The following is a 22,609-nucleotide window of genomic DNA, read 5'->3' as shown; positions in this document are numbered from 1 at the left end:
CTTATTTTATCTCAGTTTACCTTGGCTTTCTCTTCTGACATCATATGCAGCTCTTGTTCACCCATCCAGGCCTCGGCCTCAGCTGCGTCAGCATAGAACTGCTGGGCACGATTGGCCTCTACTAGACGGGCGTGCCGTTTGTCTGTCTCGTCACTCAGCTGGTCCCAAAGGCCTCTCAGCTCAACAAGACGCTCCTCTAGGACAGACTGTCTCTCGCCGTCTACCTGGCTCTGAGTCTTTCCTCGTCTGTGGATGTCATCGATACGAGGCTGGTGCCCCTGGATCTCCTTCTGCAATGTCTGGTTCAGAAACAGAGAGTGTTCACTTTGACTGATGAGCTGGAAGTTACTACCTCTCACAATAGGATCACTGAAAAGTTTATAATAATGAGATAATTGCTGAATCATCTTTATCTTCCTTAAAGGAAGTACTAGTGTTAATCATTTTACCAATGTATGTTTGTCATCACTTTACCTGGTTCTTCTTGATTAGAAGCTGAACGGTAGGTAGGTCTTTCCCATGGTCTGTGGAGGCTGCTAGGGGCATCCTTTCTTTCACCCACAGCTGTGAACGATAAAACATGAGCATGAGGAAAAACATATAAATCTATAAATAATTTAAGCCGTCAGACTGGTTATCAAACTCACAATTTCATCTTCCAGATCTCTGTTGAACTGATGTGCTTCTTTAGAGGCAAGTAGTCGCTGCCGCCTCAGTTGGAGAGGATCCTGAAGGTTTGCAAAGGTGTCAGTGACCCGTCTTTGTTGACCATCTACCTCAGCTAGTCCAGCGTCCTCCTGGGTCAGGGCCAGAGCCTGAGACTGCAGGGACTGCACTTCCTTTTCCCTGACCTCCATCTGGTGCTCCAGCATCTATACACGGATAGCAGAAAGATACACACCATGCAGTCAACTGTTATCTTTAACATCAAGTACAGATTCAATTCTTCGTCTTTTTGACACAAGATGTTTTTATCAAAGACAACTTCTACTAATTACTTCATATGACATCTAGTTTTTCTTGATGCAGAGATTGTGTGGTTTACCTGGTGCTTCTTGAGCAGGATGTTGACACTGGTCAAATCTTTGCCATAGTCGTCACTGTGCAGCTGACCCTCAAGGTTTTTCAGCCAGACATCCAGAGCGGAGCAGCTCTGTGTGAAGAGCTCTGCCCTGTTAGCATCGAACAAACACTGGGCCTTGGTTTGGGTGGTTCCTTCCAGCTCCTCCCACTGACGCTGCAGGTCCTCCAGGGTCTGCTGGACAACAGGTTTGAGCTCTGGCTTCTCTGCCACTAGTGCCTGACCCTCCTGTTAAGAGACAAGAAAAAGGGCAAGTTTTTATTTGCATAGATTGTTTGTTTGTTTTTGCCTTATTGATCCGCTTACCCACAATAACTAACAATCCCAACACTTGAACATCTGTCCTCATATTACACATACATAACTACTCTTTAAGTTAACCTTTTTCACATACCTTGTCAATTTTGTCCAGCCAGTCTTTGTTAGAGGCCAGCTCTGCCATGAAGGCCTGGTGCTTCTGCCACTTGCTGTGAAGATTTCTGGCCTCATCATAAGACATGTCCTGTGCCGTCAGCATCTTCTCGTTGATCCACAATGTGAGCTAAGAAGATAGCATTACACATTAAGCATCATTGCTAATAATATTACACAAATAAGAAAGTGATGAACACGTTTTTTTCCTATAATTAAAGAAACATATTTAAACTTTATGCATCTTAATTTATTATCATTTGTTTGATTTGATTTGTAAGATTCTTTTTACCTCCTGCCCATCTTGGAGGAAGTGCTGAAGTTCACGATTGTCCTTAAGCTTTGTCAGCAATTCATTTGCAGCCTGCTTGTTCTTAAGATGCCTGGAGAAAATGAGAGCAACTGATGAGCCACTCTTATCATAACAGATTCACATTACTGGAATTTTTCTTTCCTCTTGTACTTTTGCTCTGACCTTTCCTGGATGGAATCAACTTTCTCCTGGATCTTGTCAGCGTTTGCATTAGAGTCGTTAATGAGGCGCCGTCCAGCCTCCACCACACCAGTTATCTTCTCCTCACTGGCCTCTGTGGTGGTGAGGAAATCCTCATGCTTCTTAATGGCCTCCTCTGCTCCCTGAAGACTGGTAGGCATCTCTGTGTGGGACAGCACATACTCCTACACAAAGAGAAAAGGAATGCTTCAATTAAACTTTTAATAACATGTCTTACATGCAATTAACTAATTCCAATGATTTTCCTTTGATGTTTTGCAGCCTGCTTGCTTACTTTCACTAATACACTGATATACAACTACAACTATTTCTCTCTTTTTTTTCATTCATTTTGATATCAATTATGATATTAAAATAAGACGAGGATAGCGGCCTACACCCTACAGAGCTAGAATCTCCACTTCTTTCCTCTGTGCCAGCTGTGTGAATTAACTTGACACCAATGTACATAAAACCACAAAAACGTTGCCAATCATAATAAATAAAAAATAAATAACCTATAGGGGTTAACATTCATTTAAAACATTGGGGCAAACATATTTCTGATTACCCAGACAAGATGTTTGTACTGCATTAAAACTCTTGTGGGTATTGGGTTTTAATTCAGCAAAGCTAAGTTCAAACTTTTACTAGTTCATTTCAATTATTTGAGATTATTGCATTATGATTGATGATTTTGTTATGCAACCATGCACATTTTATTATTATTTATTTATGTAAAAAACAAAAACAAATGGGAGGGGCAAGAGTGTAGACAGTGTGGTGAAAAAATCTAACTAAGATTGAAATTTCTATCCAACACATCTATCCTTGTTTCATTGAGTTACATAATGTTTTTCTTTACCTGGCTGTTCAGGAAAGCTTCTGCCTGCTTGGCGTCTCTCAAGAAAGTCTGGAAATCAAAGGCCTGGGCCAAAAGACTGTGGCGGTTCTCCCACATGCGACGCAACTCATGCCAGCCAGTATCCAGCGCCTGGAGCCTCTGGGCTAGGAACATGTGCTGGGCATCTGTCTGACCTTGGGTCACCTCCTCACCAACGGCCCGCATCTTCTCATAGTCCTCCTTGTAGTTATCCACCTCATTTTTGATACTCTCATGCTGAGCTAGCAAACTCTCGGCCTCAGGCAGAGAAGTGGGAATGTCCTCCGAGGCCACAGCTGTCTGAGTGCGAGACAACCAGGACTGGAAATCATCCAGATCCCTAAGGAAGCCCTGCAGCTTGCTGGCTTCACCCAGTGACTCTTCACGTCGCTTCATGGTGGCGTTCAACTCTTCCCAGACTTCTTGAATCTCTGCCAGACGTCCGTGGATCTCTCCTGCCTGGTCTGGATGTTCCTCGGCCAGCTTCTCTGCCTCATTTCTCAGGTCATCCAATTTTCCCTGAAACCCCCCCCACACAAAAATAGTTTCAATTCAGAAATGATGAGAAGATCCCTCAGCATAAAATCTGAAATGTTCCTACAATGAATGTACCTTATTTTTAGATTAATTACTGCATTACTTTCCTGCTCCCTTCCCTCACCCAGAAGTCACTGCATGTGACCCAAACATACCTGAATGGCCTCCAGGTCCCTCTCCATGCCAGTGAGTTTGCGTTGCAGAGCCATCACTCCAGCCAGGTCATTGCCCAGACCCTGAGTAGATTCAATCACCTTGGTCTTTTCCTTCATCCAAGTTTGGATCTCATTACACTCCAAGTGGTAGTTCTGGATATTAAGGGCAGACTCTAGGGCTTGTTTCTTTTGAACTGCCAGTTCTTCAAAATCTCTCCATCTAGGGACCATTCAAAATGCAGTATTAAGTTTAAAAACATTGCGCTCATTGAGTACAAATATATTTCCTTGCTAAATAGTGGATTTTACTTGGTGTTATATTTTATGCTCTGACCTGTTGTTCAGTTGGTCTCGTGTCTGGTGGATTTCGTCTCTGCTGCAGTTGTCAGAGTCCAGCAACTGCACTGCCACCTGGTTCACATCTGTGACTCGAGTGCCAAGGTTGTTCATCTCAGGTTCAAGAGTCTCAAATCTATAGTCATGAAGTAAAGAAACAAAAATTTACTCTTTCTTACAGGTATACAATTTAAAATTGCTTATTATCAGAAATCATTGACATTTAACAGAATTCAAGGAAAAGATTAGAGGGTACAGATGATGCACAGAGGGTTGAGTCTGAGGGGATATACATTGAGCCATCAACATATATCCTCTGATTGTAATCTCCATTCATCTTCCTCCCTTCCCTTCTTCCCAGACTGACCTCTGCTGCACCACCTCCAAGTCTTCCAGTTTGGTCGGGATCTCCATGCCATCTAACCACTGCTCTTTTTCTTCAACCCAAAGCTGGCAGGCACCAGCTTCACTGAACATGCGATAGAGGGCCAGGGCGCCCTCCAAAGCCTGGCGCCGAGCTGCCGACAGTGACTCCAGTTCTTCATAGTTCTGCTCAATAGCAGGTAGGCGGCCATCCACCTACAGTTAGCAGTACACCATTATTTAACACTCTATAAAATGTAAAATTGTCATTGAAAAAGTGTGAAAACCACAGATGCACATACCTGAGGATATTGTATATAGGCCGGTGGGAGTGTTTGGACCTGTTCATGCAGGGAGTCAATGAGGGGGCGGTGACTCTGGATTTCCTCCTCTATTTCCCTTTGCTTGCGAGCAAGAGTTTGGGTGGAGAACTCATCGTGGCCCACCTCCTGACTGGACACCTGTCTAAGAGTCTCCGTGATCCAGCCCTCCATGTCATTGGCATCTGTTTGGAACTGATGCAGGGCCACGGCTTCCTTAAGATTCTGCTCTCTCAGTTTAGTTGTCTGGAAATGGAAAGAACAAGAAAATGACATAAACAGAAATATAGTGTATAACAGAAAAAATAAAGAAGAGAGAGTAGCTTTATACTTTGATCACCACTCTAACAAATACAAAGAGTCATGATTACCACCCACCTCCTCAAGATGTGCCCATTGTCCACGGACGTCTTGAATCCTCTCTGTGACTTCTGGAGCTCCAAAGTGTCCCTCATTAACCAAATCTTCTCCAGCAGCAATGCTGTTACTTAGGGGGCCATAGCGGGCTGCCATCTCATCCCTGAAAGCCTCATGTTTACTAAGCAGATGAAGAGCAGACGTGAGGTCACGTCCACAATCTCCACTAGCCAGGATCTGCTCCTGTTCTCGGATCCAGGCTGCCTCCTCTCCGAGATCCCACAGGAACTGCCAGAGACGACGAGAATCCTCTAGGCGGACTCTGCGCTGTCCTGCAAGCTGACCAAGCTCCTCATAGGCTTGACCCAGAAGGTCAACCTTCTCACCAACTAGTCCTGGTTCACATGGTTTGTAGGCTGCCAATCAGAAAAGGCAGGAAATGAGTAAACATAGATATTATGCACAAATAAACCAGACTAAAGCTGCATAGTCTACAGAGAATGAGTCATAACATGTTTGAAAACTCACCCTGTTCGTAAGAAGTGAAGCGCTTTGCAGCTCCCTGCACTCCCTTGATCCTTTCTGCCTGACCTGAAATGTCGGCTTCTACCAAATTATGTTTTTGAAGCAGGTCCAAGACATCATGCAAATGTTTGCCACTATCCTGAGACTGCAGACGTCCCTGAAATAAGCAAAAGACACAGTCCAGTTAAATATTTGGTCAGTCAATTTTTAAAAAAATGTGTCTGTAAAAGCCTGTACAAGGTAGGAAACTTAGTTAGATCTGATATCTATCAACATAAAGCAGTGAATAACCTACCTGGAAAAATGTTATATTTAATATTTGTAAAGTTTGAACCATTCTGTGTCATATGGCTTATATCTGGTGACATTTCAAATAACCAAAAACTAGTAATAGCTTCAAACCATTAACCTAAACCAGAATCATCCTCAAATGACAGCAGAGAAGATTCAGCTTTTCTAAGCCATTAGAGTAGGCCATTAAATGGGAGGACGACATTGTGTTACAAAAAATAGATAATAAACTGTGTACAAGAATTCTAATTATGTGGCAATAGGCATCTGAATCACCCAGACATTATCAGAGTGATTCCAGCTACTACTGAAAATCACATGAGAGAGAAAAAAAAAGATGAATGTCCTTATCAACTCCAACCCAGACAAACAAGCGCCGACATTTGTGGTGTATTTCAAACAAAGTTATCTGCAGCTACATTTAACACACATATTATACTTAAGCGCTCTCTCGTTTGAGAGATGTAAAGAAAACCTGAAATATTGATTTTGGAGCAGGGGAAGTTAAGGGTCCTGCTATATTTGTTCAAACTGAGTGGGTGGCCCATGGTGCTGTGCAGTAACATTGTCTGCAGCAGTGGAGAAAGGTATACAGTACATGCTTCTTTTTAAACTGACTCATGAATCAACAGCAATTCATGATTTTTGCCACACTTAAGGTCAAACCAATTATTTACAACACACCTGACAATGCAAAGGGCAAATTAAACCAGTTAGACGGGCAGTACTAGACTGGGTGAATTCAAGTGACTTAATATCACAGCATGTGAGAACAAGGTCACCAGATTTAACCACTTAAGGAGAAAGGCACATACTCCTCAGTCAATCTCAGGAAAGCATGTCATTACTGGCTTTCCTGTGGTTAGGCCTATAAAAAGCTAATTACTGCTGTAACGGGCAGATACTAAAGCTGTCACGAACATATGTGAACAACAACTAACTTAATTGAATGGATTAGGAAATTCCTTTTTTGTTAATTAAAAACCAGGCCAGGAGAGTGTAAGACTGAACACAGTAGTTCAACACATGTGAGGAGTGTTGAACCACTGGAGTGTTAAAATAGCACTGTTAAATTAGTTTCAGGATACATTTTGTTCAGTGGGTCTTTACCTTCTCCTCTGCCATCCAGTCCATGATGTAACGCATCTCCTGAAACAGCCTCTGAAGGTCACGATGGGCATTCAGCCGCTCCCTGCGCGCAACCAGAAGCTCTTTCAGGTATTCCCAGAGTCGAAGCACATTGTCCCTGCGTGCAATTATACGTCGTACATCATGGTATCCCTCTGCTTCAAGCTCTTTGGCAACACTCTCCACAGCAGCCACACGCTCCCAGTATGCTCCAATGTCTGTCTCGATTGCCTCGTGCTTACGGGTGGCAGCTTCCACTGCTCCCAAGTCAGTTCCAAAGTTGTCCTAATTAACAGAGCAAATTCAGCGTATCACAATAAAATTATTTAATGTATTGTAACGGAAATACAAATGCATCAGTAGCCCACACATGGGCCTGTTTTCTACCTGCGACACCAGCCTCTGGTTCTCACTAAGCCACGTCTCACGCATGGCGGCTTTGCGGTCAAAACGAGCGGCGAGCATCTCCAACTTCTCCTGGCGAATCAGCTCGTTTCTCAGTGCCAGCTCACGCTCGTGCTCTGCCTTTTCTAGTCGCTCCCATGCCTATAACACCAATGATAACACAACAGGTAGCTTGTTACATCCATCAGCTATTACGCAAATACTTTTTGTCACAAAAAAAGAAAAAAACTTTGTGTGAACATGAACTATTGCCCCAACATGCAACAAGCTTCTTATTTCACTTATTGACATATGGTTTGACATATCATGATAAGACTGTACTTGTGCCTATACCTTATTGATGTCTGAGATGAGTTTGCCCTCTCTAGGCATGTAGACTTTCTGGTTGTTTGCTCGCATTTTGCTCTGGATGGTAAAGAGGAGAACCTCCAAGTTCCCTTTCTCTGTAAACCTGTGGATACAGACATCCCCTGTGCTTAACATACTTTATAGCTTCACACTGTGTATCCTAATGGTTAACATGTATTTAGATCGCATTATTATCATGAAACTGTAAACCGTTACTCACTTGGGGGGTTTCTCCACAGTCCGGTAAGAGTTGAAAGCCTGGAGCTGATTCTGCACAGCACTCAGTGAGTTAGCTAGCTGCCTATCATTGAGCGTCACTATGGTCTGCTGAATCCACTGCAGCAGCTCTGAGGCCAGGGTCTCATACTTCTCTATCAGCTGGTCAGCCTCGATGGCATAGTCCAGCACCTGCAACCAAGACAGGTCTGTGAATCCAGGCAGCAAATATTGCACGTTTTGCTCACATAATGTATTGACAACACACGCACACACATACATAGAGCCTACCTTGCCAATTCTTTTGCCCTCCACTGCCAGGGCTTTCATCTTGGAGAAGTAATGGTAGTAAGTCGCAACATAGGTAATGATGGACTTTTCATCAGGTTGATCAACATTAACATCTGAAAGAAAGAGGATAATCTCACTGCACCTGAATTCTTCTCCCATTATTTAACATTTTTTAACATTATTTTATCATAATATTCTGCATGCACAGTGAAGTTTGATTCTCACAGGCTCTGGAATAGCCTGCCCTTTCACATAAGATCAGCCCAGACCCTAGAGGTGTTCAAGTCTTCTCTGAGGACCCATTTATTCGACATGGCATTCAACTCAGGCTGAGGCAGAGCCCTTCTTGCTTTTTGCTTTTGTTATGTCCCAATGTATGCATGCATATGAATGTATGCATGCATGTTTGTATAATTGTATAATTGTGTTGTATTGCTTTCTATCTGTACAGCACTTTGACGACTTCGGTCATTTTAAATGTGCTCTACAAATAAAATTTGGCTTGACTTGACTTGACAATATTCTGAATGAGGAACAAAAATGTGCCAAACTATCATAACTGGACATGGTTTTTGTGCTGTCAGAGTAGCTGCTGTGATGTACTGATGTCTAAGCTATAATTAATTCCAGTAATCCTCCATAGTCCAACACCCATCAGTCTGTTTCGGACATCAGCTTAGTGCCTTAGTGGACAGTGTCAGGCCATCAGTGAGACTTACAGAAGTGCTTCATGTTTTTAATGGGGGTTTTACACACTCACCTTCTGGGTCCAGCAGCTTAGTAAGCCCCAGTTCTTTCTCTGCCACATTGAAGGCATTCTGGAGATTGTAGTGAGCATTGGATCTCTTCAAGTTGTCAAACTCAATCACGTCAGGTCTGCAGAAGCCGGGGGAACAATTATGAATTTGATAAGTACAGACTGCAGAGGAGAGCAGGGTGAAAACAAACAGTAATATCCTTCATACACCATCACGTCCTTGTAGCATATTAAAAATATATTTTGCCATCCATTCCAATAAATGTCTCAGTTTTCAGACCAGGATGCATAAAATAATCCACTGGAATTAGGTAAAGTCATCTGCATGCTAAACAGATTTATCATCTGTGGATTAAGCAAGCTGCTACAGCCAATTATTGCCTTTTCTTGGCTAAACCTGTGTTTTCATATTAAGCTTACTGGGGTATGGAACAGGTATAAATCTGGTCTGGGAGGCTTTTGTTGTGCACTATACAATCCATAAAATGACATTGTCGGCAAGGTGAAAAAAAACCTCTTTGCATATTGTAATTGACTGCAGTGGGTTGCACCTTCGTTTGAATAGGGGCCTGTCCATGTAAATGGCACAGTCATGGTTTACATGAATAGCTCATGGTTCATGAAACTCTGAGAAAGCAATATTAGCATTCATGTATCAAGTATCATCTTTGGCATTCTCTGAACAGTGTTCTCTGTTTTATTTGACCCTGAATTCAGGTTACTTTTGGTTTCAATTCACAGATTAATTTTTGACACAAGCTATTCATGGCACTATTACCAGCAGGGTGTGCAAGTGAGTTACCAAGCATTGCTTTTCATAGAAAATAAGTGGGTTATTATTTCTGTGATCTAGGTCATCTTAGTCCCTATTTTATTTTCATCCTTTTAGCCATACTGCAGACTGTTGGAAGGATGGGAGGAGTAGGAGGAGACCTAAATAGAAAACGGGATAAAAAACACCCCAGAGAAGTGTGATGGTACTGTGACAGGTGCTCCTCATTAGGTAAAGAAACACAAAAGGGGAGTTGAAGATAGTGAACACAGTTTGCCTTGGCGAGATAAGATCCTCTCTTTGAATGTGAAGCCCTTTCTAAAAAGGACCCAGATTCATCCCTCTTCACAATTTAGCAGGTGACAATAAGCACATGAAGAAGTCAGTGACCTGTGTTTGTGCACGATGGCATTAAACGCCAGACCATCTCGCCAGCTGGTGGTGAAGTTGTGAATGTTGACGTTGGGGTATCTGCAGAGGGGAAATGACAAGACATTAATTGTTAACTCAAAACAGCCTTTTCAGTAAAACCATGAAGTTTACTTCAACATATTAACAGCACTGTATTGTGACTAAGCCCTCTCTCGGTTTCTCCGTTCTTACCCAGCAGTTTTCATTTGGCACCAAAGCAGCAGAGCATCTTTAGCTGATTTCTTCTCTTTGTTGTCTTCTGTCTCCACACTGATGTCCTGGATCTGTCAGCAGAGCATTTACTCGGTTAAGACTGTGAATACTTCATATAATGATGTGATTAGACTTTCTCAAATACATGTTCTCATCTGTACCTTTATATTACACCAATTTAAGTAATGGCTGGAAAAATTCTGAATAATGACAGTCAGTTCATGACTAAAATAACAACATGAAGAATTACTTTGCAAATCATATCCCATCAACATTAAACTCTGTCACCATTTTGTAAGATTGCCTGAGGATGGACGAGGCTACGTGCAGAGACACAGCTTTTTGAAAAAGCTTTGCACAGCTGGGCTGAGAGAGGGGTGAGCAGAGCTTCATACAAATGTTGTATAATATTACCTGGAAGCGAAGGATGATGGTCCAGATGAGACCCAGGGTGAGACGGTGATTCCCATCCACAATGTCATGTGAGCCCATGTTTTCTAGATGGACTTTCTGCTCCTTGAGAAACTGCAGGGCTTTGTCGACATTCTCCAGGCAGTGGATACGCATGCGGCCCTTCGTGGGCTTTGGCTGTAGGGAAAGAAGACAAACAGAAAAGAAGAAATAAGTTGATACTGTTGTGCAAAGCAATCACAACACAGAACATAGATGAGGAAGAAAAGGAACTTAGAAAGAGAAAAACTAGTTGAAGCAGGAAGGGGGGAAAAAATGACATTAAGGGAAAGCAGAAATGAAGCACATGTTTTCTCCTCCTGACTTGTGGTGCAGGGTGAAGGCCATACTGAGGGCCTGGGTCAGGTCTGGGACAGAGAGGGGTCGTTTCTGTGAGATACTGACCAGCTGTTCTCCTGAGAGCACTTCCAGAAGGCGGATTAGCATGCGGCCATCGCGCAGGTCAGTGTATAAGTCACCGATGCGACAGGTCACTCGGCCCAGGTGAGAGTTCACCCATTTGGTAAAGGTCTTCTTCTGTACGGCTTCACGCTCATCTGCACATGACAAGAGAGGGAGACATGTTAAAGTTGCAATCCACCGAGAACACAACCGACTCTACTGACCGAGAAGCCACTGGCCTCAATGTTATTCCTGTCGCGGAAATAAACTTCCAGGAAATTACATTTGCTCTAAACAAACACTAGCGTCGTCTACCGTTTTCAATCACAAATGACCACAGACGAGTAAATAAAAAAAAAACACCAGACCCGGAGCAGTTCATAAGCTGCCCCATTAAGTCTCCAGGATCACTGTATTGACAGCTTACTAAGAAGGTTTCACTCTTTACACCCACACAGTTTACTGATGGCTCTGTCCATGCATGCACTGCTAATTACTCGAATGAAGTGAGTCTAAAAGAGAAAGATGACTACACAAAACTGTGTATCAAGACATTTAGTGAGCATTTTGTTGTTACTTTATTAGAGCAGGGCTAAAAAAAGAATCACAATAAATTAAGCTGTAGCAGCAGCTCAGACATATGGACCAGGGGAGTAAGAAGCTAATCCTGCTCCGCCACCTAACAAGGTGACCTCATTTCTAGGACACAAGGTCTCCCTGCCTTTTGAAAACACTTTTCCAGCATTGTACTTAATGCACTGCACTCAACACAAGCCCACGCACAATAACCCTGAAGCACACAGAGAAGAGATCAGAGGAGCTGCTCTGTACTAATGAGTTGAACAAAACAAAGCCTACGTACTGGAATATAATGGTGATGAGGATAAATGGATTTTCAGCAGTAACACATCTTTAGCAACTAATTGGTAAAGTTCATATCTTGATATATCACTGCAAAGAAATCTCACCATAATTAACAACAAAGATGGATGTTAAAAGTGTTCATCACACATATTTTTATGTGTTACAAATGCTCTTTCATTATAACTGACACAGATGTTATACACCACACACACCTCCTTTCCACAGAGCACATCAAACAAACAGGTGTAACAACATGAACCACAAAACAAAATCATATGTGGTTTAGATGCAGCATCAATAAAACTCAACGTAGAGATGCAATTGATGTGACAGACAGTGGCCTTGACTGGTCAAATTCCACTAATTACAAAAACTGTCAACTGTGTCAACATATAACCAGTCATATGAACAAGTCATCAGTAGTAGCCTTCCAACACTGAAGTCAAACCCAGTGAAGCATAGTTTGAAAAGAACAGGAAAGTAATAACTTTTGAGTGCAGCAACACTATTCAAATCTGAGACTTCAACTCCTAAGGCAAGGTCCAAATATCAGGTCAGTTCATAAAACAGTGGGAGACTGAAGGTAGGTAAGATGAATGATAGTTCTTAGAATATCATTAGGATGCTGAGATATATATATGTTTTAGTAGGCTTTGATAAATACTGTACATGAATACTAAGTGAATCCAAAGATGTGTGAAATTTGCGGTGACCAAAGTAACAGCATGTTGAGGAACCAACCACTCCACCCTAGAAGTCTTATGTGTTATTTCAAAATATGTTCTTTTTTTAGTTGGCCGTTGGTGGAGTAATACACCAGGACATAACGCTTGATCTGAAGGTGCTTCCTCCTTCACTGTGCACTACTAGAAAGATCCTCTTTTGAAATAAGACTGATGGTAAGAGAAAACTTCCGGGAATGAACTCATTTTTCAAATAAAAGAAACTGTCAGTAAAGTTTTACACATGATTAAAATACCTTCACTCAATACATTTCCCTTCCGTGTTGCTCAGTGTAATTAAGCAGATTTACATATAAATTCTTATGCTATTTATTGAATGTTACACCAACAAGATGGTGTGATACAACTTTCTTCTTCTTATCTCGTGTTTTTCCTGTTGAGACTAACATTTCACAGAGCTTTCTGTGCCCAGCTCACAGCCTTGAAATGAACATCTCAAGGCCTGTCACACCATCAAAAAACCATTACTAAGAAGTGTTTGTTGTAAGCCCATGCTTAAAATTAAATTGCCAGTACTCTACAGATTACCCTTTGTTGCTTTAACTGCTTTTCCCCTGATGACACTGTCTGCTAAACTGCAGCGGACAAAAGATTGTGTTAGTTGTTAGTTGTTTCCTATTGGGGTGCATTATAGAGGAAAACAGTAGGTAGTTGAAATCAAATAGGAATTGGTTTTTATGATGGTTGTGTCTCAAGAGGAGTATGATGTTCAAGTGTGTGCAAATGATGAACCATCTAACACAGAAACTGAAATGTACATTCTTGTATTCAAATCTATATAACTCAGTTTCCATTTCAGCAATGTAATACTAAATAAAAAAACTATTGTAAAGATAAGTTTATTCAAAGCAGGTGATAGTCTTGGCCTACAGGCACGTTTAAATTGCTGGTGCAGACTAGAGGCAGAAACAAGCTCTTTCCTGCTACCACAGCAATCAGCTGTCCTGCCCACTGAATGTGTCTTTTTCCTGTTTTTTTCTGGTTTACCTAAACTCAAGGACACCAGGCAAATAACAGTTGGTACCACTCCAACAGCCCTGCTTTAGTTGAGATATAGTTGTATGGTGTGCTGGTTGTTTGGGGATATCCTCTTTCAGCTTTTACTTACTAACTCTGAATAAACCTGTTTGGTTTCTCTGTCTCTCTCATGTGGCACACTAATAGTTCATTGAATTATTAAAAAGGACCCCCAAAGCGATTTGAAAGTATTCAGTGAGCCACAGAGGTGGATTACTGTGGCAGGTGGAGTAGAGCAAAGGAGCCTACATTCCTCCTGAAGCTTGGTCATGTTGTGACAGCACCCAGCACTGAGGAGGAGGCAGTGGGGCAGTGGGCAGAGATCCTATTGGTGATGCACACCTTATAATAAGGCTACTGAACAAGAACAATAGGAAGACAAACACAGACATGTGTGCCAATTACAGGAAGCAAACGCACACCTGTCATCATCTGCCGTTAAGGCAGATAAGGTCAAAACTGGTGCAACCGTTTCCAACAACTGGATGACATTTGTGGGTTGTGTTGTTACTGCATGAAACACATCCATGTCTAAATAGTTAATTGCCTCTTACCAACCTGTAGAAATGCTCTTTATCCACTAAAGCTAGATTATTTCTAACAAACCAGGACCAGGACCAGTGCCCCCGCTAAACTGAAAAATGTCTTATGTCATGCAAAATACCTGCTGTGTCTGACAGTGTTTTTCTAAAAGAAGAGTATGAAAGGACTGTATGAACCGTTGAGAGCAAGCTCAGTATTTATTGGGCTAAATTTTGCATAATTTTACCTGTCTAAGATGGCAGGCTGGTGTGGAAACACCAGTCTCACAGCACACATGCTTCAAATAATACCTCTCCCACCCTGGAAATGCACCGTGCCACAACCAGTAGCTGTGCGATGTGATAAAACTGACATATACACTAATAGCTACATGCCAGTAATCCAACATAAAATAGATATTGTTTGTGTTGCTAAAATTCCTTTATTTAAGATTCAAACAATCCTCTACCTCATACACGCAAAGTCTCTTCGCGTGTTAACTGGAAAAACAAGTGATTAGAATTTTCTGCACCATGTTTTCTTGTGGTGTTTACTAATGGTAGAACAGGACCAGTGGTTAGAGGCATCATCAAACGTTTCAAAAGCATATTTGGACATGTCCAGTCATTTGGAACATGTTTGTCTATGGCAGTAAGCTTTAAGTATATGTCAGGGAAAAAGAATAGAGTGGCGCCAGGCTTAGCCAGTGCCCCCTCTGTTGTTGAAGGTACTGAGGTTTAGCTTGTTGCTGAATTTGTATTTGACCCCCAAACAAACTCAGGTACTGCTGATAATGGTGATAACCTGCAGGTAATCTGAGCAAATATGCCGCCAGACTTAATCCTGTCTCTGTGGCACATCGTGACTCGGATCATGTTTAATGATAACACAGCGACAGAACACCAACAATGAACGTCACTCGTCTGAAGGAAAACATCTACAGTACATCATGCCATGCATCACAACAGCACATGTGCAGTTTAAGATAAATATAAAGCCTGTATAACCTGTAACATTACACCAAAGTCCTGGTTGTGCACTGGGTGTCTAGTGGGTGTTAATATGGTTATCTGAACATGAGTGAAACAATATCTAAACTGTATAGACTGATTGGAGGAAAGCAAGAGTGGCTGACTGATGTTTCGATCTTGATCTGATAAGTGCACTGTCATTTTTCAAGAGAAAGATACCCTGAGACTGCACCTGTTTTACATTTTTAAGAAGCAGCATCATGCAGACTTTATTACAAGTCAGACTTTGCACAGTGCAATTGGGGCAGTATCTTGTTTGAGCAGAGCGTGTCCTGCAAGCTCACAGTGAGATTGATGTGGACAAGGCATAGCTATGTCCTTCAGCCAGTAAGACGCCAATCTGTATTCCTCATGACTGCTTTTTCTCTTAGTTGCTGGCACCACTGTATTACAAAAATAAACTGAATGTTTAAAATCTCTGACTCAGCCACATGTTGGGTGGAAGCTAGGACTCAACACAGAGCCATTTAATCGCTTAATCAGCTCTCTACTACTCCACAGATTATTGATCATCACTAATTGAAGATTGTGCCCTTTGTCACAGTGTTTACAGTGCTTGAATTGTACTGCAGGTTCAGTGGCCTGTAAATTTAAGCTCGCCTCATTGATAATAATATTTGTGTGTGCTAATTTGTATACATAACAGACATTGGGCTGGTACATTATGTCACCGCTGCTCCTTGCGCACACTGGACTTGCCCTGCCCCTGATCAAACTGTTTGCCCATCACAGAAACAAAGATAAGTTTTCATGTGTGAGAACAAGAGTCCGACAGACATTGTGCCATGTTGCTCCCTGTCTTCTCAATGGATCGTGCATCCTTCTGCTGTGTTGCATGACACTGCACTCTGGGCTCCCAGTGGCTTCGCTTCAGCACAGAGGACAAGGAGTGACTCCAGCCATAAATAGTTTACCGTGGTAAGCACTTCACACAATGGCATCCAATGAATACTGCACATTCAGTCGATTTTTCATTTTTCTGACCATATACTGTCCAAACATTGGACTATTTCAATTATTTCTTTCCTCTCAGATATGTACAAAGCTTTCAGAAGAGATATAAAGAGCAAAGAGTTGTAGGTCCGGCTTCAGCACGGGCTATTTTTCCATTTTCAAGAGCTGCTAACAATGTCATCTTGTGTCACGTTCCCTAGCCATTACTGGTTCGCCTTCTAGCTGGGCCAACATGCCCTTGACTCTATATACTTTTGACATTCTGTCTCTTACCCACCCTGAACTTGCGTAATGAGTGCCTCTGGTCAGCCCGTCCTCAGAAAGAATGACTAAACTACTTCCATCAATCTGTCTGCTTTAATCTGCTTTAATGACCTTCTCTTGGACATTACCTCACAGACAAGATTATGGTATTCTGCCAAAGGGCAAAGAGAAAGGCACTCAGCAGAGGGAATCTGACTTTTTTCAAACAAATGTTGAATTTACTTTGCGTTACTTCCAGAAAAAATAAGTGGGTAGTAAAAAACAAGTGTGGTATACATGAAGCAAGTGACTAGAAAGGTGTGTCTTAATACAGAATGCATGCATTTCTCTAAAGACAGTGTCTTTGACATTTAATGTGTGCTGCTTGGCAATATGTTAGACAAAACAAACAGATATGGAAGAAATATTTACAACTGATTTTAGCTGAGAACCTTTTATAGAGTAAACCTGTATTAGTTGTAATGCAACAAGCAGACAGTGCATCGTCCTACAGTTAGCATGGACCCTGTAACTGAAACCAAAAATGCAAAGATTACATTTCTCAACCATAGGCCTCCAACTATTTTGCTCTTTGAAATTACAGAGTAGACTTTAAGCATACATTAAAAGGCACTCATTAGGGGAATACCTTTACATCTTGAAAACAGTATAGAGAAAAAGCTTGGAAGCTTTGTGGTTCAGGGTTACAATTCTTTTTGACACCAGTGAGTGGTTTGTGCTGAAAGTCAACTGTGACGTGTAACACTGGATGCAATGCAAACAATGAGGGTAAACTGTTAGAGTAGGTGGGGGAGGAGCTGGTATTTGTAAATAATGTCTCACCAACAGGAGAAAAGGCTACTTTCAGTGAGTTTTGGAGCATAAGGAATGGCTCGACTCCAAAATGTTTCCCGCTCCCATATCTGTAACCGCCAAGAGCCACTCACACACTAAGACTTTTGTTTGAGGGTCAGAGGTGCATGCGTATCACTGACTTTCAGATAAGATGAGCAACACAACAGGGCTAACATTGTTTTTTAAATTCAACTATATCATCATGCTCATCTTTGTGTGTTATGATTTAAATGAAGGTTACAATAACTATTACATCCTTGAAATCAGCAATTTTAGGCAGTAGTAAGGGGTGTGCGCACAACAAAACAGGCAAAATGGCACATGCAGATGCACATGCTTTGACAGCTTTCTGTGTAAAAGCGGAACTGCCCTTCCTTTGCTTATGACTTTGAAAGCAGGGCTGTGGTAAAACCGCTGCCTTGCCACATGTGGTATGAGTTATTTTTACACTTTTAACAGTTTGAGGCCACGAGTATAGAAACAAAGTGTGTTTGCCTATTATGCCTAACTCTCACAGGTTTGTTCTAACAATGACAAAAAGTGACAGGGTGAATAAGATGAAGACCTTTCTTACAGCACTGTCCTCTTTCCCTCTCTGGAGTTACTGTAGTAAAGGCACTGATCAGTGATGACACTGAGAGGTCATGCCTCTCTGTGTCATCTGCAGCTGCAGCAGATAATGGGGTAGATAAGGGAGGAAAGGACTGGCCAAGGCCAATCCCATGAAAAAGGAGACAGAAACAGGCACCTCTCAGACACAACATCTGGACACAAGATGGGTGTGAAATGTCAACAAGACAATAATTGTCCTAAAGCTTCTAAGAATACACTTTCTTGTTGTCTTTCCAAGCAGAAAGCAGTCAATATTAGTTGAACTGTACAAACAAGAAGTGTGTGTATATTTGTACATGTGTGTACATATGGTAAACCCTCACCATCAGGTAATGTGACTCTGAGTTACAGCTGGGGGCCACTAGCATCACAGCTTTCACTAAGACTGTTGTAAATATTAAGTTACAATATTCAATTCATAGTGTGCTGCTAGGCTTGAAACTCGACCTAACGTGTCACTGATCTCATCCAATATCAATTCAAAACCCTAAATAAAGTGTATGTACAAAACAGTTGGTTTTCAAAGTTCATGAAGACCAAAAAATAAGCTACTTGTTGTGTTGAGATATATTTGAACAAAGGCATACAACTCAAACCTGATGAGTGACAGTCCACACTAAAGTCCACAGCAGTTACCTCAGCAGGTAGCCCGGACAGTGACTGTTTGAACAATGACCCTGTTTTCTAATCTAACTCACACTGTGTTTATCTATGAACTGGGACACATCAAAGAAAAGTTAAAATGTGTTTATCTTGACAGTGAGCTCAATAACTGGAAGTATAAGGTACTATGAACTTGACACATGGCAGTCTTCACGACTGCATAACGTGTAATATGATTTTTTTTTTAATTAGCTGTTTGTATGGGTTAATGAATAATGTTAGGGTTGGCCAAAAAAGACAAACAAACTAACAAACAATCCTCCCCCACCCCCACCCTTCCCCAATTAATGCTATCTCCCTTGGCCAGAGTTATTTAGTGACTCAGTTTATTCTTTACTGGTTAGATATTATTTACCACTGGTTCAGTTAATGCAACAGCACTTTAGCCAGAAAACCTCAAAGGAAAGACACTCAAAAGGGAATCTTTTCAGATCTAAATCACCTCAACTGGCTCCCTCTAGATGTCCGAGCTCCTCGCCCCTCATCTTGGATGAGTCCAGAATGATATTCTCCTGATTTAACTAATTTCTGAAGCTTGCAACTGCTCATTTTTTCCCATATGTTCGATTGCACTATTACCTTTGAGATCCCACGATTTTTACACTGCTTTGTTAGAGGCAGTGACTGATCACCACCAAACAGGGGGACCATTTTCTGGCAGAAAACTCACAATTGGAGTTGCTGTTTCTTATCCAAGCTGCTTCACACTCAGTTGTAAACCATGCTAAAGGTCACAGTCACAGATGACGAAGCCAAGAGAAGCACGTCATCTGCAAAAAGGTTTAGAGATGCAACTCTGAAATGCACACCTGACCTGACCTGATTCATATGCCTCTGGAGTATGGAGGGGGCTTCAGATTCAGAGGACATGATGGTCAGGTTCAAGCTCTCCTCTAAGTGCTCTTTTTTATCACTTGACAGTGACCCAGGTCTGGGTCAGCAGTTCTTTGCTGAACAGTCTGAGCGAAGCTATGCTTTCCCTTCCAGAGTCGTCAACTGGTTTGCCACACCACTAGACAGATAGGATGTGGGCTACATGGCCTCCTCGCCACCATAAAATAAGAAATAATGTTGTCAATACATCTGTGTGAAATGGTGGTACAATGACACCCAACTATGCATGTGCTCATCTTGGGATTCATCATTCCAGCAGTTGTCTGGAATGATTTAACACAAGGAGGTGGGGAGTGACATTAAGACGAAGCCTGAAGGGCAGTCAAACTGGAAATACAAGTGGGTGTTGCCAAAATGTGTTTGTGTGTCTGAGTATGTGCATTTGTGAGTATATTTACAGCAAACTTCATTCACAGCAAATCCGTGCACAGAAAAGCAAAGAACATATAATCATATTAAAATAAAATTCCCCTCTCTTTGTATACTAAAAAACAATGCTTTGGGATAAACTTTTTCACTTATTGTCACAATATTATTGTTGTAGGGAAGTGTGAATGAATTCTGTCACCACAAATACGGTGACTGGTCATTGACCACAAAAACTTAACAGCGAGTTTAAACTTTCTTGCTTGACAAGTTGAAAAAGACATGTAGGTATGTACCCGTAGCATCATCGGGAATGACGTTTCATGGTTCACTCTGAAAATGTTGAAAATCTTGTACAGTATTTTCTCTGCACTAAAATGCTATCCATACTGTGGGTCTTATCTGCAGTCAAGAGGAATGGTGCTGTAAGTGTGGAGGGTTTGAATTTTTTTCTATTTTGAATTTAGACATCGATTCAGAGACGTACACCTATACATCCTTTTGGAAGAACAAAGACTTCCTCAGAGGTAATGACGAAATTACTTAATATAGGAAGTGAATATATATATTGTTTAAGACAGAAATATTTTTCAAGAATGACAAAAATGCAGCGAGCATAGACTCGAGTTAAGTTGAAGACAGCAACCAGGGAGGGACCGGAAGCTAGCAAAACAGTGTGAAGCCAGTTTCAATGCACACACACTCTGCTACAATACATAACATCATGGCCAGTGATTAAGGCGGCAAAGCTCAAGGGAACAGGCTGCGTGATAATGAAACCATTCTGGCAAGATACCAATGGCAATCAAACAAAAATCTACACCTCATAGGAGAGGGTTTTTTCTCTTTTCAGTTTTTCTTCATTTTACCATTCTTACTGCTGATTTTAGAAAGCAAGATCAACACATTAGTAGGTTGTGGGAGTTGCAAGATTCCTGAAAGTGAATCACATATGCTGCAGGAGCTATTTTAGATTTAGTGGGGTTGTTGTATCATAGATCATGTACATGTCAGCACTAAAGTTACCACATTATTTCCCAAGTCCTATGTCACAACCTCTGTGATTTCTGTGCGCAAGGACTCACAGGCTTTGGCCAGAGACAGAGCCATGCATTGTAAGAAGATAAGAAAGGACAGGTGGCTCAGTGATCAGGTGCCAGAGTGACTGCCTGCTTTAAAGCTGAGCTCAAGTGTACCGTTTGTCTACTACAGCTCTCCTCAACTCTCTCAAAATCAAACTCTAAAATATTACCATATTGATAAGTGTTTTCAACCTCTCACAGGTAATCACTAATACCTGAAAAACACTGAGCGATGTAGGGGTTCAGTCAGAATGGAAAGTACCTGCTATGGGACTACAACTAGAGCACAAGCCAACACGACAAATTCTGTTTACGGTAATATTTCCTGTTTCACCAGACAACAGGAAAGGTGTGGGAGTAACACCTAACAATCTTATCAATGACTTATTAACAACCATTTCGATTAGATACACAAGAGAATTTGAGACTCTAACCTGTGATGTCACTCGAACTACTGTACATTCAAGTAAAATTACTTAACTAACAAAACGGGATTTCATCTATAACGCAATTGTTGTCACAATTCACAATGGAACTGAGACTTTGGGAATCTTACCTTGCAGCTGTTTAAACCGTCCTTCCAAGATGTTAGAGTATTGCACCTGATTAACAAATGCTGCTGGGGACAAGCAGGGCTCTCTGTCCCTGTGCTCCCATTCCATGGCTTCTTTTCTGGATCTCTCTCCTAAATATTCCTCTCAGATACAGAGTGAATAGAAGTTCTTGTGCATAGCACAGCCGAAACAATATTTCTCACTTAAAAAAAAAAAGGTATAAAATCCTTTAGAGGTTTTTCCAAAAGATAAAAGTTTTGTTTATCCAAAATGCCTTAGTGTGTCCTTCTCTTTCAGATTCCCTCAGCGCTGTACCATAGTAAGGCAACACACAAGCTTGAAGATATTGCCTCCTGTTCTTCTCTTCATCGACTGTACGTCCCACCTTGTTCAATGAAAACAGCAGTGAGTGCAAGGGGGAGAGAGTCTTCAAAAAATAATTTCAAACAAAAGTGAAGAACAAAATGTTCTCTTGTTTCACCTCCTCCTGAGAAGACTTTCCCCACGCTTGTGCCCTCTGAGCAGAGTAAAATCTTTGGTTGCACTCCCTCGTGGTTCAAGCAAAGGAACACTTCACTTGCTATAGCAGAGCACAGCAGAGCAGGCTAACCGGCTGTGGTCGGATAGCTGTGTAAACAAAGCCTGCTGTGCTGTCTGAAAATTGTGTCATTTGCATAAGGTGTGTGTGGAGGGAGGAGCACAAAGGAAGAACATGGTGGAAAGATGAGGAGGGAGGAGGTGTAGAGGTGGACTAAACCATTAGAGTTCTCTGGACAGCATAGCTTGAGGCGGATTATTTGACTCCACCTTAATACCAGGGAGCACCGGGGTGTGGCCTGCCAAGAAGGTACTTCACGAAAGTCCTCATCAGATTTTGTCGCCTTATCCTCTTGTCTCACTGTGTGGTTTCTTTTTTTCCCCTGCTACTCTCTAAGACATCAATAGATCTTCCCTCCTGTGTTAAGGGGTCTGACTTATGATAAAAATGCTAAGACAGGAAGGAAGTAGTTGAGAAAGTCCCAGCAACACAAAAAGCTCTTTCCTGCCTCAACAAGATTTCAAAG

General features: G+C 41.7%; 1 protein-coding gene across 2 annotated transcripts in view; it reads right to left on the bottom strand.

The window, feature by feature from the left end:
- sptbn2 (spectrin, beta, non-erythrocytic 2) overlaps window positions 1-22,140 on the bottom strand; it is a 32,774-nt gene extending 10,634 nt beyond the window's left edge. For both annotated transcript variants that reach the window (XM_083986646.1, XM_083986645.1), the window contains exons 1-25: window positions 21,548-22,140; window positions 11,149-11,300; window positions 10,708-10,881; window positions 10,273-10,364; window positions 10,060-10,140; window positions 8,901-9,016; window positions 8,141-8,253; window positions 7,854-8,041; window positions 7,619-7,736; window positions 7,268-7,426; window positions 6,863-7,165; window positions 5,465-5,618; window positions 4,958-5,352; window positions 4,562-4,825; window positions 4,264-4,475; window positions 3,895-4,032; window positions 3,561-3,780; window positions 2,851-3,387; window positions 1,968-2,170; window positions 1,785-1,875; window positions 1,476-1,622; window positions 1,046-1,309; window positions 648-872; window positions 475-564; window positions 21-299 (exon numbers count right to left, since the gene is read on the bottom strand). In XM_083986646.1, coding sequence (XP_083842772.1) covers window positions 21-299; window positions 475-564; window positions 648-872; window positions 1,046-1,309; window positions 1,476-1,622; window positions 1,785-1,875; window positions 1,968-2,170; window positions 2,851-3,387; window positions 3,561-3,780; window positions 3,895-4,032; window positions 4,264-4,475; window positions 4,562-4,825; window positions 4,958-5,352; window positions 5,465-5,618; window positions 6,863-7,165; window positions 7,268-7,426; window positions 7,619-7,736; window positions 7,854-8,041; window positions 8,141-8,253; window positions 8,901-9,016; window positions 10,060-10,140; window positions 10,273-10,364; window positions 10,708-10,881; window positions 11,149-11,300; window positions 21,548-21,653 — 4,821 coding nt within the window. In that variant the 5' untranslated portion in view covers window positions 21,654-22,140. The remainder of the gene's footprint in view (window positions 1-20; window positions 300-474; window positions 565-647; window positions 873-1,045; window positions 1,310-1,475; window positions 1,623-1,784; window positions 1,876-1,967; window positions 2,171-2,850; window positions 3,388-3,560; window positions 3,781-3,894; window positions 4,033-4,263; window positions 4,476-4,561; window positions 4,826-4,957; window positions 5,353-5,464; window positions 5,619-6,862; window positions 7,166-7,267; window positions 7,427-7,618; window positions 7,737-7,853; window positions 8,042-8,140; window positions 8,254-8,900; window positions 9,017-10,059; window positions 10,141-10,272; window positions 10,365-10,707; window positions 10,882-11,148; window positions 11,301-21,547) is intronic.
- Window positions 22,141-22,609: the final 469 nt, after the last annotated feature.

This window comes from Trachurus trachurus (genome assembly GCF_905171665.1).
Source record: "Trachurus trachurus genome assembly, chromosome: 14".
Taxonomy (NCBI): domain Eukaryota; kingdom Metazoa; phylum Chordata; class Actinopteri; order Carangiformes; family Carangidae; genus Trachurus; species Trachurus trachurus.
Note: the sequence above shows the minus strand (reverse complement) of the source record. Positions and strands in the feature narration are given on the sequence as shown.